This window comes from Nicotiana tomentosiformis, chromosome 1 (genome assembly GCF_000390325.3).
Source record: "Nicotiana tomentosiformis chromosome 1, ASM39032v3, whole genome shotgun sequence".
Taxonomy (NCBI): Eukaryota; Viridiplantae; Streptophyta; class Magnoliopsida; order Solanales; family Solanaceae; genus Nicotiana; species Nicotiana tomentosiformis.
Genome location: NC_090812.1, coordinates 139,318,793 through 139,337,362, shown reverse-complemented (window position 1 = coordinate 139,337,362; position 18,570 = coordinate 139,318,793). Strand labels below are relative to the sequence as shown.

Sequence of the window (18,570 nt, the reverse complement as noted above, 5' to 3'; positions counted from 1 at the left end):
GGTGTTAGTCTAACTTGAGAGAACCGGCTCTGATATCAATTTTTAGTTTGACACACCACCTGTGTATAAAAGGGTGGGTGGATAAATAGTGTATTAATAGATTTTCGACGTATTAAAATTTTGCCTACTAAGACACCTAACAGTACAAGTATTAGAACCATGTTCTCCAGACTGGTTCGACTAACTCCTTTAAGAAACTAAGTGCAGAAAGTTAATAGAAGAGTCACTATGGAAAAATGGTCAAAACCGATGGAAATGATGGTCGATAATTGATAGGTTGGTAACACACGATCCAAATAAAATAAAATAACTGACGATTGATTTAGATTAATATTTTTTAAGTTTAAAACAAGGTTACCGATTAAAATCAATCCGTTAAATTTTAATATTTTAATTTAAAATAAGATTGCAGACCGTTGTCGATCAGTCATTAACGATCAATTGTTTTAAATATACTAAGATAACTAATCAATCTCGATTGGTTTATTTTTAATTTTCTTTTTGGCTAATCAATGACCTTATTCGGTCGTCGTTTTATAATTTTCATATTTTTTTTGCTTGATCGATAATTAATAATATTTTTGCAATTATCGTTCAAAATCGGCCTATATTTAACAATTTTGAAATTCATTTTATTGGCAAACAGACCGATTTCGATCGGTTTTGTAGGTAAAAACTGACTGACAATGCTTGTTTTATAGCTGCACATGCCAAAGAAAAGTATATATATAAACAACTACAAGTCCAGCACTATTTTGCAGCTAAACAACAATAAGATCCTCTCCAATTAATAACAACAACCAAAACTTCCAATACAACTACATTAATCTCTACCCAAACAGACAATAATCTCCGACTAAAACATAAACTAAACCATTCAACTAATTCATACTAAATCAAAATAGTTTAAGTATTCAAACTAGTTCATGACACCAATTCAAAACAACTTAAATATTCAAAATAGTTCACACTAACTCAAACTACTAAAAAGAATACTAATTACATAATAGAAATAGCAATATAATTGAAGGAAGAGTTGGTAAATCTCAAATATCATTCAAGGAGTGATGTATCACATCTTATCCAACTTGAAGAACCTTCCTCTTCCATAAGGGTAGAATGATCATGTGGAGGACGAGCGTCATGCGATGACTCATGAGACCGAGACCATGAAAAATCTCTAGACTCAAGGGGAGCTTAGAGAGCTTTCCGTTGATCCTGAAGCCCAACAAACTATTTATCTCTATGCATATCTCTGGTCTCTGTTTCTTGAAGAGCGCTAGAAAGCTATACGTCTTTCTTCTCTATAGCCGAAATGACCTCCCTATCAATTGTCTCGGCATATGTGGAAGTTATTATACCTTATAATTTACACTTGTAATATTGAAGTTCTTTCTCTCGAAGGTCGTATGCTATCCTCTTTTTTGGATCATCAATAACATCCAACCAAACTCTTTCAGCATCCCCATCTGAAGGTTATGATGGCTCACCCGAACCACTTGTTAGATGACTGCGACAGAACTCCCCCAATCAAATAATATTATAAACACAAGTTATAACTCTTAGAAAATCTGGAAGCTTATATAGGTCTTCTCAGCCCAATCATCAACTCACTTTTTTTATCACACTCAACTATGCCCCTAAAAAGGATTAAGTGATTGCTGTAAATATAATCTGGTTCAATAGTCCGAAGTCGAATCCCACAAAGAACTAACCTATTTGCTATAATTTTTTAATGTCACTAAGGAGCTGCTCAGTCAACCTTCAAGTATAAATATTATGAACTATTTTGTTTAAACAATTTTACTTCTAACTAAGGCAATAATAATTAGTGGCCGTACAAATAAGACTTTTATCATGAATTCAAAACCATGGCAAGAAATATTTTCAAACATACTCAAGCATCACACTAATGACAATATTTTTTATTAACACTTAGAACCCAACATATACATTATTGACACTATTCCTTTAGTTTTAAGCATGCAAAGACTGTTTGAAACATTGGAGTAACTTCTTCCAACTTCCTAGCCTCATAAATTGATTCCAATACATTCTATTCTATGACTCACTTTCTTATGACAACTCAAGAACCGAGGACTTTAGTCTTTCGCAAAACATGGGCCCTCAATGACAAACAAAAATGAGTAGGTTATACACTCAAACATGCATTCAAATGTGATTTAAGGACTAATATCTCAAAATAATTGCTTCCTCTCACAAAGAAATTCATATTCCACCCAAGGTCATACCATAGGCTTGCCCGTAGTGTAAGACCTGACTAATATAAGCTTGTAAAGTCTAGCACCAATTATGTCCTTAAGGGTTGTAATGTAGACTAAGAGACGGGTAGGAAGTATTTGAAAAAATAGTGAATAACCATCCTAATTCTTCATAATAAATGCGTGCCAAAGAACCATGACATGAGTAGGCCCTCTTCCTTTAAGAACATATAGAAATAGGTAACTCACTAGCCTAGATCACTATGAACAGGAGGTGTATTTTATTTTTTTGTATTTCTGTGTTATGGTATTTTCTCTTTATTTTGTTATTGCCTATTTTTGTTATTTTTTTTAATTTATAAATTTCTCCAAATTTTAGTATTCCCAGTTAGTGGTCTTTATACCCAAGTTCACCCTTCGGCCTTACTATGATTCTACTCAAAAGCTATCCAAATCTCATTCTTTACCTTCCCAATGACTTAAGTGCTTTGTAGGTAAAGGTCCAAACATGTTTGATTAGAATAAAAAGGTACTCGGTTTATAATATGGTGACAAAGTAATGGTCTACAAGATCAAATGGGCTAACTAAGGATATGTTTTAGAACTACTAGGCAATAGGTCTAAACGATTAATCAAACAAAAGCCTATATCATCTCCTAGATTCAAAAAATATAATTATTTTGCTTCAAATCACATATGTGGTAACTTTTAGACTAATGATGGCAGTGGATACAAGTCTAAACCTCACATCACATTATACACATGACTCACTCTAGATGGTTCAAACCCAACTCCTAAATTAAAGCAAAAAGACAAATCCATATAGATTAAACATATAAGAAGTAATCACATGAGACAAACAACCAGCCTAAGTTTAAGGGAAAAGGCACACATGTTCTTGTGGCAGTTAATTTCAATTTCACGAAGAGAGTAGTTAGTTCACATGCTTATTTCTGAACCCCGATATAAAATAAGTCAAATAGCATAAATACTTAAGTTCTTCCAATTCTACTTGTTAGTTCTAAGAAAAAGAAAAATCTTTTTGTATTTTGCTTTATACTTTAACCCTCAAGAAGTTTGTCTAGGAAGTCCGTTATCGGGAAAAGTCTAAAAGTTTTGTAATATTTGAAAAATCAATCTCAAACTACCTGATTCAAGAAAATTGGCACCATCGGAAAAGAATTATGTGGAACCATGCATATAAAAGAAGGTAAAATTGACTCAATTGGACTCCACTTGTCCCATGTTGCACAAAATCTCATGGTAACGGTCCAAGAAATCTTGGGGTCCTATAAAGGTGCACCACTAAAGTGAGGGGGAATCAACTCGGTAAACCTGTCCAACCTCTTCAGCTCATCAGCTGACATCGCGGGTCTGTCCCCGGGTTGTAAAGTGACAATAGGTCGAACTACCCTAACTGGAAGAATCCTAGGGTCTAATACCCATGGGCAGCGGGGGCCTGAGCTCCTCCCCCAGCCTGAGAAATGGCTGGTGCCACAAGAAACACACCGGCCTAAGCCATACTCTCCATAAAACCAGCCATATGGACTAAGGCATCCTGAAGCACTAGGGTAGCAATCAACCCCTCTAGAACCCGAGTTAGTCCTACTGGCTAAACCTAATTTGGAACTTTACCGTACTGAGCTATCTGAGGCTCGACTACAGGTGCCGCTGTGCATGCTCTAGGCTGAGCTCTGCTGCCCTTGCCCCAGCCCTTACCCCTGGTAGTGGTTGCAACCTAGGGCTCTAGCTCTTGATCAACGACAAACCAATCAAGTGTCCTCACCATCTGTGAAAGAATAAAAGAAGAAAGATTAAAACTTCATGATAGAACAAATTTAGAAGATACAGAAGGAAATAAAGTGAAGTTTCCTAAAGCCTTATAGCCTCTAGAATATAAGTACAATCGTCTCCGTACCGATCCTCAAGACTCTACCAAGCTTGCTCATGACTCATGAGACCTATGCAACCTAGGGCTCTGATACAAACTTGGCACGATCCACAATCCCAACTAATCAAGATCGTGATGGCGCCTAACGCCGCTTGCTAGGAAAGCCAACACATAATAAAAAATACGAAAGAATTGCAATTTACGACCAACATCAAGATAGTAATAAAGTGTAAAAATTACTTAGAAGTATTTATGATAAGTCTAATATCAATACTAATATTTAACCATCCCAAGACGTGGAGTCACAAGTACATGAGCTTTTAGAGTTACTATGTACATTGTCTTCAAAGAAATACAATACTGTCTAGAAAGTAGAAATAATACACATAAATGGAAAGCTGACCCCGAGGCCTAATAATGGAAGGCAGCTCTACCTCGAGTCCTCTAAGTGATATCCGCTCGTACCAATGTCCGAATCTGCAGAAGAAGTGCAAAATTATATTATTAGTACAACCGACACAATGTACTCCGTAATGCCAAGTCTAACCCCAGCGAGGTAGCAACGAGGCTAAGACAAGACACCTACAAATAAACCTGTGCAGTTATATATAAAAGAAATAACGAGATGACAAGAAAAGAACCATTTATAATAACAGGTTATCAACATGTGCGAGAGATAATAAGTACCTAAGTAAAGGAAGATGAAACGGGAAAGTAAAGGAAAGTGTAACTGAGTTAATCACAACTCATTCTTTTAAAACAATCTGAAAAACCTTTCAAAAGTAAATTACGAAACCACCAAGCCAATCCACAATCCAAAAATCAAAGTAAGGAACAATGAAACCAACAAACGGCACGACATCACCCTTCGTGCTTTTACTCTTATCCTCACATCATAATATAATTGCAAGCACATAAACACCCTTTGTGCATATCCTCACTTTCTCCAAGTACAGAAACACCCTTCGTACAAAATCACTTTCCCTCACAAGTACGGCAATACCCTTTGTGCATTTCGCTCTTCCTCACTAAGCATCACATATAACACAGTATAAAGCACTTGAACCTAACTCGTCGTATGAGAATTTGCCAACACTTTTGCACCAACAACCAATCAACAATTCCACGATCTCAACGCCCAATATTTCAATAATCTCAACATAGGAAATAATATAAATACGAGAAATCGAAGAATTATAAAATTTATCCAAAGAATGGAAGACATAATACACAAAATAACATGGCACAAATAAGGCTAATTCTACCTGCGTTCTTATCCCATAGCCAACGCATATACACTCGCCACCTTGCATATACGCCACCCCAACACATAGATCATATTGCAAATAGACTCGATTATACCCCATTTCCCTCAAATCAAGGTTAACTAAGACACTTGCCTCTTTCCGATACAAGATCAACAATCAAAAACGGCCTTCTCTTTGGAACAAGCCTCCAAACCACTCGAATCTAGTAAATTATTACTCTAATAAGTCAAAACAAGATTTAGAAACTACCCTCGTATGAAAAAGGTTCGATCTTTAACAAAATTGGAGAAGTCAACAAAAAGTCAACTCAGACCCACATCGTCGAAATCCGAAATTAAGGCCAAATCTCGATTACCCATTCATCCCCGAGTCCAAATATACGATTTGTTTTCATATTCGACCTTAATTTGAAGCCTAAATCTCAATTTTTTAAAAAAATCTCTATTTTCTACCCAAAACCCGCAATTTCTACTCTATGAATCTTAGATTTGATTGTGAAATTCATGAAAGAGTAATGGAAATTAAATGCAAACAAGTTAAAGTTACTAACCCATGAAGTTGGGAAGAAATTATTCTCCAAAAATTGCCTCTATGAATTCTAGGTCTCAAAAATGGTGTAAAATGTGTTAAGTCCCGAAATCCCAATCTTTTATCCAGCTGCAGGTATTGCAATTATAAATGTCCGCAAATGCGAACCACCGATCGCAAATGCGATCAGCGTCTAAGCATCCCAGATTTTCAAATGTGGCACAGTGGTTGCAAATGTGAACACATAGACCTATCACAAATGCGGCATAAGCTTCACAAATACGATGCAGTCCCTTACTCCCCCAAAGTCTTAAATGTGACTAAACCATCGAAATTGCGAAGATCACCACCCTCGCAAAAGCGAACATAGCTTCACAAATGCGAAGTTTCCCCAGCTCCTCCAATATCACAAAAACGACAAAGGCTTCACAAAAGCAAAGTTTACCTTCCCCTGCCCAGCATCGCAAATGCGAAGGGCACATTTGTGAATAGAACCTCTCAAATGCGAGATCTGCAGCCTAGCAACACCAGATCTTCTTTAGCTATGCAAAATAATTCGTAACCCATATGAAACTTATCCGAGTCCTTGGGACTCTTATCCAAATATTCAAACAAATTTATTAACATCATAAAAACTCGCCCGCACCCTTAAATAATAAAAATAACATCTAAAATCAAGAATCGCTCATAGAAACTCAAGATTTTCAAAGTTCAATCTCAAATTTTTAACTTTTCATATAAAGCGCTGAAACTTCCTCGGGTCACCCGGTACTCTAACCAAATATGTGTACAAGTCCAAAATCATCATACGAACCTACCTGAATTGTCAAAATATCTATCCGAGGTTGTTTACTAAAAATATTCACCGCAGTCAACTCTAGCCAATTTCAAAGTCAAAAATCATATTGTTTTCAAAAATTCATATTTAAGCCTTCCAAAAATTGACACGGACCATGCACGCAAGTCATACATCATCAAACTAAGCTATGAAATGTCTCAAAACACAAAATGGGGAGCTAGTACTCAAAATGTCCCATTGGGTTGTTACAAAATCTTCGTGGCATAACTTATCAATATCACAATAACCGTAAGGAAATAACTAGTGCCATAACAATATCAATCCGCTCAAAAGTCCAATTGTGCCAAAATCATATCAATCCGTAGTAACATCTCCATCACTAAGGATGTATACATATATTCAAGAAACAACCAATAAAATGCACAAGGACATGATAAATAAAGATGCGGATATGTACTCATAATATAAAGTATGATTACGACTATGTCAAGCCTATCAAACAATCTCAAGAATAGCCCATCGGGCCCAAATAAGATGTCAAAAGCTAAGACATAATTTCTCGCATGAATAAATAGGCTCACGTAGTCATACAATCAAATAAAACATAATTCAAGAAGGACAAACAACTAAACATGGCATAAAGAAGCCTAAAACTATCCCAAGCATGGTGTAGCCTTAGTGTACATGTATACGCTCATTACCTCACATATATGTCACCTCTAATCAAGTAGTATGTAGCACATAAATCTAATTTGTAGAGAATTCTCTTTTCACAAGGTTAGACAAGAGACTTACCTTCTTATGGAACCGCTTCAACCCTCAAGTACCGTTTTTCTTTTAAATTCTCCTCCAAATAAACCAAATCTAACCAAAAATTTTTTAACAAGGTCAAATAAAGTCATAAAAATCAATTCTAAACAACAAAGCTTCAATTTTAATCAAAGCTAAAAAAGTGAAAAAAATGAACTTGGGCCCACATGGTCAAAACCCGAGCCCATGGTCAAATCCTATTGACTCATAACCCTACGAGTTCAAATATATGATTAATTTCCAAATCCGAGTCCAAAAACGTTGTTTAAATCCTCAAAATAAATTCTCTTAAGTTGTAGACATAAAACCCTATATTTTACTCTTAAATTTCATATTTTAGGTGAAAAATCCATGAAATATATATATATATATATATATGATCAAATCTAAGTAAAAGCTACTTTACCCTAAAGATTGTAGCGAAATTGCTCTTCAAATTCGCCTCCTCTTGTTCTCCAAAACTCAAAAAAGGAAAAAAATGAGCTAAATCCCGAAATTTGAACATTAAATACCCCTGGGAAAATTTCCTTAATCGCAATTATGACAAGTCCCTTGTGATAGCGATGAATAGCAGCCCCAAACTAAGCGATCATGGCACCCCTCACGCGATCGCGAAGAGCAACACCTCCTCCCCCAACATCCTCCTATGCGATCGGTATCGCCCTCACGTGATTGCGATGCTTTACCAGTCTACACTATGCAATCGCAGACCTTTCCACGCGATCGTGAATAATAAAGTGCCTCCCCCCCCCCCCAAAAGCCTTCTATGCAACCGTAGCACATGCTGTGCGGTCATGATTCGCACCCCTCGCACTAGAAAACCATCAATCCAACTCAATCTGAAATGCTCCGAAACCACTTGAAAACTTACCTGAATCTCCTGGGCCCCTGTCCAATTATCCCAACAAGTCCGTATACCCTATAAAAACTTATTCAAAGGCTCAAAACACTAAAAATAACATCAGAAATTTACAAAGAGATTAGTTAAAAGAAAGATCATGTTAATGAAGTTGTAAAGAGGTAAAGTCACCTATTTTGACAAGGATATGACACGCCTTTCAAGAATCACACATCAAATCAAAAATTTCAAACTTTCTTGAGTTCAAATTTTCAACTTTCGACTAGAAGCGCCGAATCAACCCCGGGCCTCCCGAGACCCGAACCAAATACACGTACAAAATCATCATGCAAACATATTGGATCCTTCAAAACACCAATCCGGGTATTGTCTTTTGTCAACTCTTCCAACCTTAAGCCTCAACTTAGGAACTAAGTGTTCCAAATTATTCCCAAGCCACTCAGAAATAAAACCACCCATTCCCACAAGTCATAAATAATCAAAACTACCTACGAAAAGTCTCAAATAGGGGAATGAAACTTTAGAGCACAAAACAACCAGTCGGGTCGTTATATTCTCCACCTCTTAAATAATTGCTTGTCCTCGAATGAGTTTAGAAATGTACTTGGACTGCTAAAATGATGTGGATATCTACTTTGCATATCTGAATCGGTCTCCCAAGTAGCCTGCTTGCTCGATTATCCTCTCCAAAGAACCTTCACCCAAGCGGTCTACTTTGACCTAAACTTCAAACCTATTTGTCCAAAATAGCTACCGACTCTTCTTCATATGGAAAATTCTCATCTAGATGCACTGTGCTGATGTCCAAAACATGTATTATCTTCTTTATACCTTCGAAGTATTGAAACATGAAATACCGCATGAACCCCTGATAGGCTAGGAGGCAAAGCAAGCCTATAAGAAACCTCACAAACTCTGTCCAACAACTCAAATGGCCCAATAAACCTCGAACTCAACTTGTCCTTCTTCCAAAACCTCATAACACATTTCATGGGTGAAACTTTTAGAAGTACCTTCTCACCCTTCACAAATGCCACCTGATGAACCTTCTTGTCTGTATAACTCATTTGCCTACTCTAAGCTGTCTGAAGTCCTTCTTGAATCAACTTCACCTTCTCCAAAGTATCACGAACCAAATCGGTACCCAACAACCTATCCAAAATGAGAACGACACCGCTTACCATACAAAGCCTCATATTGAGATATATGAATGCTGGAGTGATAATTATTATTGTAAAAAAACTCCGTCAAAGGCAAGAACTGATCCTAATTACCTCTAAGTCAAACACACAAACTCGCAACATTTCCTCAAGAATATAAATAGTCGGCCCGGACTAACCATCCATCTGTATTTGAAATACTGTGCTAAGCTCCACTTCTGTATCGTTGTACTGCTCTCCAAAAGTGAGATGTGAACTGAGTGCCACGACCCAAAATGATAGAAATAGTTACGTTATGCAAATGAACCACCTCCCGAATGAAAATCTAAGCTAATCCCTCCAAATTATAAGTATTCAACACTGGTATGAAGTCTGCAAACTTGGTCAAACTATCCATAGTGACCCAAATAGCATCAAACTTCCTCAGATACATGGTAAACCTACCACAAAGTCTACAGTGATACGCTCCAACTTTAACTCTAGTATAACCATCTTCAAAGTCAAACCACTTGGTTTCTAATGTTCATACTTAACTAGATGGAAATTCAAACACCGTGAAGCATGACCAACAACGTCCTTCTTCATCCTCTGCCACCAATAGTGCTGCTTCAAAATTACGATACATCTTTGTAGCACCTAGATGAATAGAATACTGCCTGAAGTATCAAATGCCTCAAGCCATCAACATTAGGAACACAAAGTTGACCTTGAAAAGTCGTATAACACCTTTATTTCCAATAACCACCTTCTTAGCACCACCTTGCTGCACCGTGTCCTTAAGCACCAACAAACGGGGATCATTATATTGGCGAGCCTTAATATGCTCAAACAAGTATGACTGTGCGAAAACACAAGCAAGAACTCTATTAGGCTTAAAAATATTCAATCTCACCAATCTATTAGCTAAGGCCTGAACATCCATAGACAAAGGCCTCTCCCCGGTTGGAATGAATGCCAAACTATGCTCTCTACCTTTATACTCAAGGCATACGCTACAACATTCACCTTACCCTGATGATAAATGATGGTGATATCATATTCCTTAAGCAACCCAAGTCACCTCCGATGCCTCAAATTCAAATCCTTTGCTTGAACAAGTGCTAAAGACTGTGAAGATCAGTATAAACCTCACATAACACACCATACAAGTAATGCCTCCAAATTTAAGTGCAAGCACAAGTGCCACCAACTCCAAATCATGAATTGGGTAATTCTTCTCATAAGGCTTCAACTACCGTAATGCATAAGAAATTACCCTACCTTCTTACATCAATACCACACCAAGACCAACGCGTGAAGCATCACAATACACCGTATATGACCCTGAACCTGTGGGAAACACCAACACTGGGGCTATAGTCAAAGCAACCTTGAGCTCCCGATAGCTCTCCTCAAACTCATTAGACCATCTAAAAAGAAACCCTTTCTGAGTCATCTTAGTCAATGGAGCTACAACAGATGAAAACCCCTCAACAAAACGATGATAGTAGCCTGCCGAACCCAACAAACTCCTAATCTCTATAGTTATAGTAGGCATAGGCAAATTCTAAACCACCTCAAGAATGTGACTGAGTCCAACCAAAAATAATATACTTCTCCTTCAAGGTCTGAAGCACTGATGGTAGGCTATAATCTCGTGTTTTAGTCACTTATTGCACTCTACTTTACTGCACTTTTATTGTGTTTGAGCTTTAATCGCTAGTTATTTGCACTTATTGTGTATTTTATGCATTGTATGAGTGAGTCTGAGCTATGTAGATGTATGGAATGAATTCGAGTTATTTGTAGCATTGAAGTCTGAGTAAAAGCCCAAGGGATTAAGCTGGGATCGCGTTTGGGGGTCGAAAATCACATTTTGGATGTCAAAATGCACGAAAACATCCGTACTCTGAGAAATCCTCGCAGCCGTGGTGCATGGGGCGCCACGCTAGTGCATTTTCCTACTGCCTTGACAGAGTTCAAATCTATGGATTTCCCCACTAATGCCCCACATGGTGCGTCGCACCATGCGGCACGCCAGTGCAAATTTTACAGAGTAATTATCCTATTTCGCGTAGGAAAAGGTTATTTCATTTGGGTCCGACCCTACTTGGTATAAATACATGGAAAAATATTATTTCATGGACTTTTGACACATATTAGACATAAGGAGGCCAAGGATGACTGGGGGGAGCAAAAGCACAAGGATTTCATCATTCCATCCTCACTCAAGATCCGAGTTTGGTATGAATTACTCCATATCTATGGAGTAGTTCTGTTTAGGGTTTGATGGATTTGGTGTATTGATATTTATTTATGGATTATAACTCTACTTTTTACGTATTGAATTGTTTTGGATAATTTAATTGTTGCATCTATATTCACATGTTCATGTAATCGAGATTGGCCTAACTTGTGATATCTTTGTATTATCTTGTTGGTTGAGTTCATTAATTCTTTTTGATAATCGCAAGAGGCTAGTTGAATTGTTGATTAAACCTAGTTAGGAGGATAGTCGAGAGAGGTTATCCTAAAGATCAATCCACTACGCATTCTTGCATATCTTCACGTGCTTAAATTGGTTCATCTTACGAGGTTGAGACTTAATCGAGAGAGGCGTTTCTACTAAACGTTTGAACTAATAATTGAGTGAATTTGAGAGACACACTTAAACATTAGAAGTAAATTATCTAGAGTTAGATTCCAGCAATTATCTTGCACCTATCCAATCAACCCCTACTTTCTCCCACTGATAACTTCCTTGCTTACCTTGGTTGCAATTGTCATTAGTCAGTAGCTTTAGATTCTTAGTTAATTGTAGTTTTAATAACATAAATCTAAATTATTGATCATCTTGGATAGCAATCTAGAAACAAACTATGATAATACTATTTAACTCCAATCCCTGTGGATACAATATTATACTTTACTATCTTTGAGTAGCGAACATAATTAAAGTGGTATTTTGCGCTCGTTAAACTTTTGGCGTCGTTGCCGGGGATTGGTAATTAATAGTTTTTGAAATAGTTTATAGTGCTAATTCAGGATATTTTTTGTTTTATTTTATTTTATTTTTCCCTTTTTACGGTTGGTGTTCTTTGACTGTGCGCATATTGCAGGTAAGAGTAGTGCATGACTCAATCTTCTAGGAAAGAATTGCTACCATACGAACCAGAAATAGAAAAACAACTGCGAAAACTAAGGAAGGAAAGAAATCTCCCTGAGAATATAAAGAAGGTTGGGCAATACTCAACCAACAAACTATGGCTGGAGATGATGATAATGTGGATTTGGCTACAAGAGAGGCAGCCCAACAATGAGAAAAAGTTGCACGGGATGCTGAGGAATCAACTATTCGAGATGCACAGATTATCTACGAAGAAGAGAGGGCTCAATGAATTGCCCAAAAGCAGCGCTTAGCTACAGCCCAGTTCGAAAATATAGCTCCCGGTGCTGGGAGACCACTTGGTGATTACGCTAGACCGGTCTACAACCAAGGATTGTCAAATATTAGACCGCCTCCAGTTGCAGCGAAAACTTTCAAGTTGAAGCAAGGGTTGCTCCAAACTCTTCAAAAATTATGTGTCTTCAGAGGAAAGATGAACGAAGATCCAAATAACCATCTAATGGACTTCGAGGAGATTATGACTACCTTTAAATAAATGGTGTATTACAAGATGCAGTTTACTTAAGGGCATTCCCCTTCACACTGAAAGATGAAGCAAAGCAGTGGCTTCGAAGCTTGCCCCAGGGATCTATTAGAACATAGGAGGAGATGACCCGAAAATTTCTTTATAAATATTTCTCCTCAGCTAAAATGGGCAAGTTTAGAAGAGAGATCCATAACTTCTGCCAGAAAGATATTGAAACTATTTTTGAAGCTTGGGAGAGGTATAAGGAGATAGTCAGAAAGTGTCAACATTGTGGAATTGAACTCTGGATGAAACTCTAGGACTTTTGGGATGGATTGACACTGGCCTCACGTAGAACATTGAGCAATGCAACTGGAGGCCCGTTGATGAAGAAGACACCAGAGGAGATAGTCACTATTCTTGATGAGTTATCTGAAGATGCAAATCAGTGGCCCTCTATGTGTGCTGAAAAAAAAAGATCGACAGGTGTTCACCAGGTTGATGCTAACACATCTGTGCAGGTACAACTTGATGTTATGGCCAAAGAGATAAGGAATCTGACCTTAGCCTCGATACAAAGTGAGCCTCACGCAGCTTGTGATATATGTGGAAGAGGACACCCTACTCATGAGTGTCAAGCCTCAACTGAGGAAGTGCATGTTGTGGGAAACTATAATTTCAATGCAATGGGTTAGAGGCACCCCGTTTGTTTATGGAGTTCACCTGGAGGTACTGCGAATGCTTGGCAACAAAACAACTCTAGATCCCAGGGACAAGGAGCTCCGGCATACCAAAATCAGCAGAGGCAATAGTTTCAACCTCAATAGTCTAATCAGCCTGGTCTAGAAGATCTAGTGAAGGCTTTCATTATCAAGACCGATGAGAGGCTTGAAACTCATAGCGCAGCTATACGGGAACATGGATCGACCATCAAAGAAATAGGTACTAGTTTTCGAAACTTGGAATGACAGGTTGGGCAACTAGCCACTCTATTGTCTGAGAGGAATCCAGGAACTCTACCAGCTAATACTGAGAGAAATCCCAACGAAACAGTAAATGATGTGGCCTTGAGAAGTGGGAAAGTGTTGAAAGATACCACTCTAATCCAAAAAGAGGTGGTACTTGAAAAGGAAAATGGAGAGCAGCTGAAGAATGATAGTGATAAGAAGAAGAAAGGCAAGAAGGGGGCTGTCAAAAAGAAGAAGGAGGAAACTTCGAGAAGGGATGAATCTAATGAGAGTGAGCATATGACTGCTCTACCTTTCCCTCAAAAGATATATAGAGAAAAGATGGACAAGCAATTTGAGAGATTTCTGGATATGCTAAAACAGGTTAATGTAAATTTTCCATTCACAAAGGTTCTCTCCCAAATGTTAGATTATGCCAAATTCTTGAAGGAGTTCCTTACAAAGAAGAGGAAGATAGAAGAGACCTCAGTAGTCAAGCTCACAGAGCATTGCAGTGCAATCTTGCAAAACAAACTCCCACAAAAGTATGGAGATCCAAGGAGTTTTACTATATCTTGCTCTTTATGCACTATTAATTTTGATAAGTCTTTTTGTAATTCTGGTGCCTCAATTAATCTAATGCATTTGTCTATTTATAGGAAGCTAGAGAATGAGATTGGAGAGATAAGGTCTGCACCAATATCTTTGCAGCTGGCAGACCAAACGACTCTAATACCCGAGGGGATAGTGGAGGATGTCTTAGTTTGGGTAGATAAGTTCATATTTCCTATAGATTTTATAGTAGTGATTATGGAGGAGAACAAGGAGGTCCCCCTCATTTTAAGAAGACCATTCTTAGCAATGGGTAGAGCAATATTGGACATACACGAGAGAAAACTCATGCTTAGAATGGGTGAGGAGACTGTAACTTTCGAGATGAATGTGGAAACGGGGGTGAAAAAGGAGAAGGGTGCAGTAAGTGAGAAAGATAAGTGTGGGGTGCACCTCAAGAAGGCTGAGAGGCAGTTGTCGGCATGGATGTGCACATTAGTTCGAAGGAGAGGAATGGATCCGGACTTCGACTCAGACCCCAACTAAAAATTCAGGGAAGTTTCCTTTAGCTTATGCTTTTTATTTCTGTTTCATGGGGACATGCCACAACTTAAAGTGTGGGGTGGGGGATAATTGTATGTTGTATGTAAGTGTGTTAGTTTTGTTAGTTGGAAAATTGAAAAAACCACAAAAATTGAAAAACTTTCGATTTTTCCTGACGATGGATATCATTCCACGGGTTTCTTGAGGGATTAAAGTCGAAAGAAAAAAAGACAAAAAGATTTTTTTGTTTGTAGGTAGTGTAATAATTCCCCCTTGTTTTTTTTTGTGCCATAGTTTTTTTCAAGGGTTTTGTTTGAACAGGGTGTAGTTAGGTTTTAATTTTTTTAGGAGTAGGAAACCTAGTGCTATGAATTGAATTAAAAGAAATATCTCTTAATTTTACTATGCCTTGAGAATAGTGAGTGCTTTAGTTGTGATACTTAGGCTCAGTTTTTTACTCTTGTATAAGTACCTTAAATTGTATGATCTTAACTTTGATTAACTGCTTTGACTAGAGTGTCTTGATAATCCAATCTTGAGTGAGTTATGTGTCATGTGTGTGTGAGGTTTTGTGTTATTCTGTGTATTGAATATGATGTCTAGAACTTTCCTCGTGTGTTTGCAAGGCGAAATGGTATCTTTGTTCAGTCTTGGAAGTAATATAGGCGTTTCTTTGTTGAGCTAGTTATATGCTATTACCCACCTAATTGTTATGTATCTTAGTTAACTCCTTTGAGCCTGTAATCCTGTTTCTTTTGCAACCGCATTACAAGCCTTACCCATTTGTTTGAATTGACCATCTATTTGAACCTTTTCACCTCTCGTGAGCACTTGAATTTGTTATGAACTTTGTAAAAGTTGAAGTATGGGGTGGTTGGTTTGTCTTTTGAGTGGAACTATTGAAATAAGGAGAAAGGTGCACTATTTTGAAAACGTAAGAGCCACTTGAATTGAAAAAAAAAGAAAAAAAATAATAATAAGTGTATTGTTGTGCAAAATATTCTTTACTAGTGGTAACTCTTGATGTATTTGTGCTTAAAGAAGTAGGGAGTTGATGTATATTGATGTGAAGGTTGAGTTTTGGTTTGACATAAGTGTGGGGTTTTGAATAATGAAATGTATGTATTAAAGTACTTAGGGAGGTGTGGTCACTCTTATATCTAAATGTATCCTACCCATCCTGCAGCCTACATTACAACAAATGAAAGTTCTACTTGATCCTTGACTGAATGAGCTCAACTAGTAGAGTAGTACACTATGGGCAAGCCTATGGTGCAACTTTTGTGGCATATGAATGTTATTTCTGAGAGTGAGTAAATTCTTTCTATCTTGAGTTCCTAAGTGTTCTTAGTTCTCATTGTGTGCGGAACTATTCTCTATTGTTGTGTGAGGGCACTTGATTCATAAAGGAAAGGTAATGTCATTGACCTCTGTGTTAGAGTAAGTGAGAAGGTTATAAATAATGTGTGGTGATTTTGAATCAAATCTTGAGGCTAGGATGTTACGATATTGTGCTTAATCTATTTTAAATATTCTTGGTGTGATGAGTTATGAGAGTTGTTCAAAAAGGTCGTGTCTATATGAAGTGTAGTTTGATTGCTCGAGGACGAGCAATGGTCTAAGTGTGGGATGTTGATGGTAGGCTATAATCTCGTGTTTTAGCCGCTTATTGAACTCTAATTTACTGCGCTTTTATTGTGTTCGAGCTTTAATCGCTAGTATTTTGCACTTATTCTGTATTTTATGCACTGTAGGAGTGATTCCGAGCTATGTAGATGTATGGAATAAATTCGAGCTATTTGAAGCTTTTAAGTCTGAGTAAAAGTCCAAAAAAATAAGTTGGGATCGCGTTAGGGTTCGAAAATCACATCTGGATGTCAAAACGCACGAACAAATCTGAACTCTGAGAAATCCGCACAGCCGCGGTGCATAGGGCGCCACACTAGTGCATTTTCCTGCTGCCTGACAGATTTCGAGTCTTTGGATTTCCCCACTAATGCCCTGCATGGCGCGTCGCCCCATGAGGCGCGCCTGTATAATATTTACAGAGTAATTGTCCTATTTCGCGTAGGAAAAGGTTATTTCACTTGGGCCGGACCCTACTTGGTATAAATACATGAAAAACATTATTTCCTGGACTTTTGACACATATTAGACCTACGTATGCGAAGGAGGAGTGGGGGGAGCAAAAGCACAAGGATTTCATCATTCCATCAGCACTCAAGACCCGAGTTTGGATCGTTTTATGTTTTCCTTTACTTTAAATATATTTGTGATGCATTTCTCCATATATATGGAGTAGTTCTGTTTAGGGTTTGATGGATTTGGTGTATTGATATTTATTTGTGGATTATAACTCTAGTTTTTATGTATTCAATCGTTGTGGATGATATAATTATTGCATCTATATTCACATGTTCATGTAATCGAAAGAGGTATAACTTGTGATATCTTTGGATTATCTTATTGGTTGAGTTCATTAATTCTTCTTAGTAATCGCAAGAGGCTATTTGAATTGTTGATTAAACCTAGTTAGGAGGATAATTGAGAGAAGTTCTTCAAAAGACCAATCCACTACACATTCTTGCATATCTTCACGTGCTTAAATTGGTTCATCTTGTGAGGTTGAGACTTAATCGAAAGAGGAGTTTCTACTAAATGTTTGAAAAAATAATTGAGTGAATTCGGGAGACTCACTTAAACATTAGCAGTTAATTATCCTAGAGTTAGATCCCAATAATTATCTTGCACATATCCAATCAACCCCTACTTTCTCCCACTAATAACTTCCCTGCTTACCTTGGTTGCGATTGTCATTAGTCAGTAGATTTAGATTCTTAGTTAATTGTAGTTTTAATCACATAAATCTAAATTGTTGATCATCTTGGATAGCAATCTAGCTACAAACTATGATAATACTATTTAACTCCAATCCCTGTGGATACGATATTATACTATACTATCTTTGACTAGCGCGCATAATTAAAGTGGTGTTTTGCGCTCGTCAAGCACAATCCTCAAATGCTGCTGATGTTGCTCCATATTACGCGAGTAAACCAAGATGTTATCAATGAACGTAATCACAAAAGAGTCCAAATAAGACTTAAACAATTAGTTCATAAAATCAATGAATGTCGCTGGATCATTAGTCAAACCAAACGACATCAGCAAAAACTCATAATGACCAGAACGAGTTCTAAAAGATGTCTTAAGGATATCAGATGCCCTACTCTTCACCTGATGATAACCCGATCTTAAGTAAATATTAGATAATACCTTGGCACCTTGAAGCTGATCAAACAAATCACCCATACGAAGAAATAAATACTTGTTCTTCATAGTGACCTTGTTCAACTGCCTGAAATCAATGCACATCCTCA

At 37.5% G+C, this 18,570-nt stretch overlaps 1 protein-coding gene and 1 non-coding gene across 2 annotated transcripts; one reads left to right on the top strand and one right to left on the bottom strand.

The window, feature by feature from the left end:
• Positions 1-13,339: 13,339 nt before the first annotated feature.
• LOC117280888 (small nucleolar RNA R71) lies at positions 13,340-13,446 on the bottom strand. The gene has a single exon (XR_004511481.1). It is a non-coding gene; the product is annotated as a small nucleolar RNA R71 (small nucleolar RNA).
• An 88-nt stretch (positions 13,447-13,534) lies between these two features.
• Positions 13,535-15,193, top strand: LOC138910555 (uncharacterized). Its single transcript, XM_070201800.1, has 2 exons — positions 13,535-13,669; positions 14,120-15,193. The coding sequence occupies exons 1-2, from the start codon at positions 13,535-13,537 to the stop codon at positions 15,191-15,193; spliced, it is 1,209 nt and encodes a 402-aa protein (XP_070057901.1).
• The last annotated feature ends 3,377 nt before the right edge of the window (positions 15,194-18,570 follow it).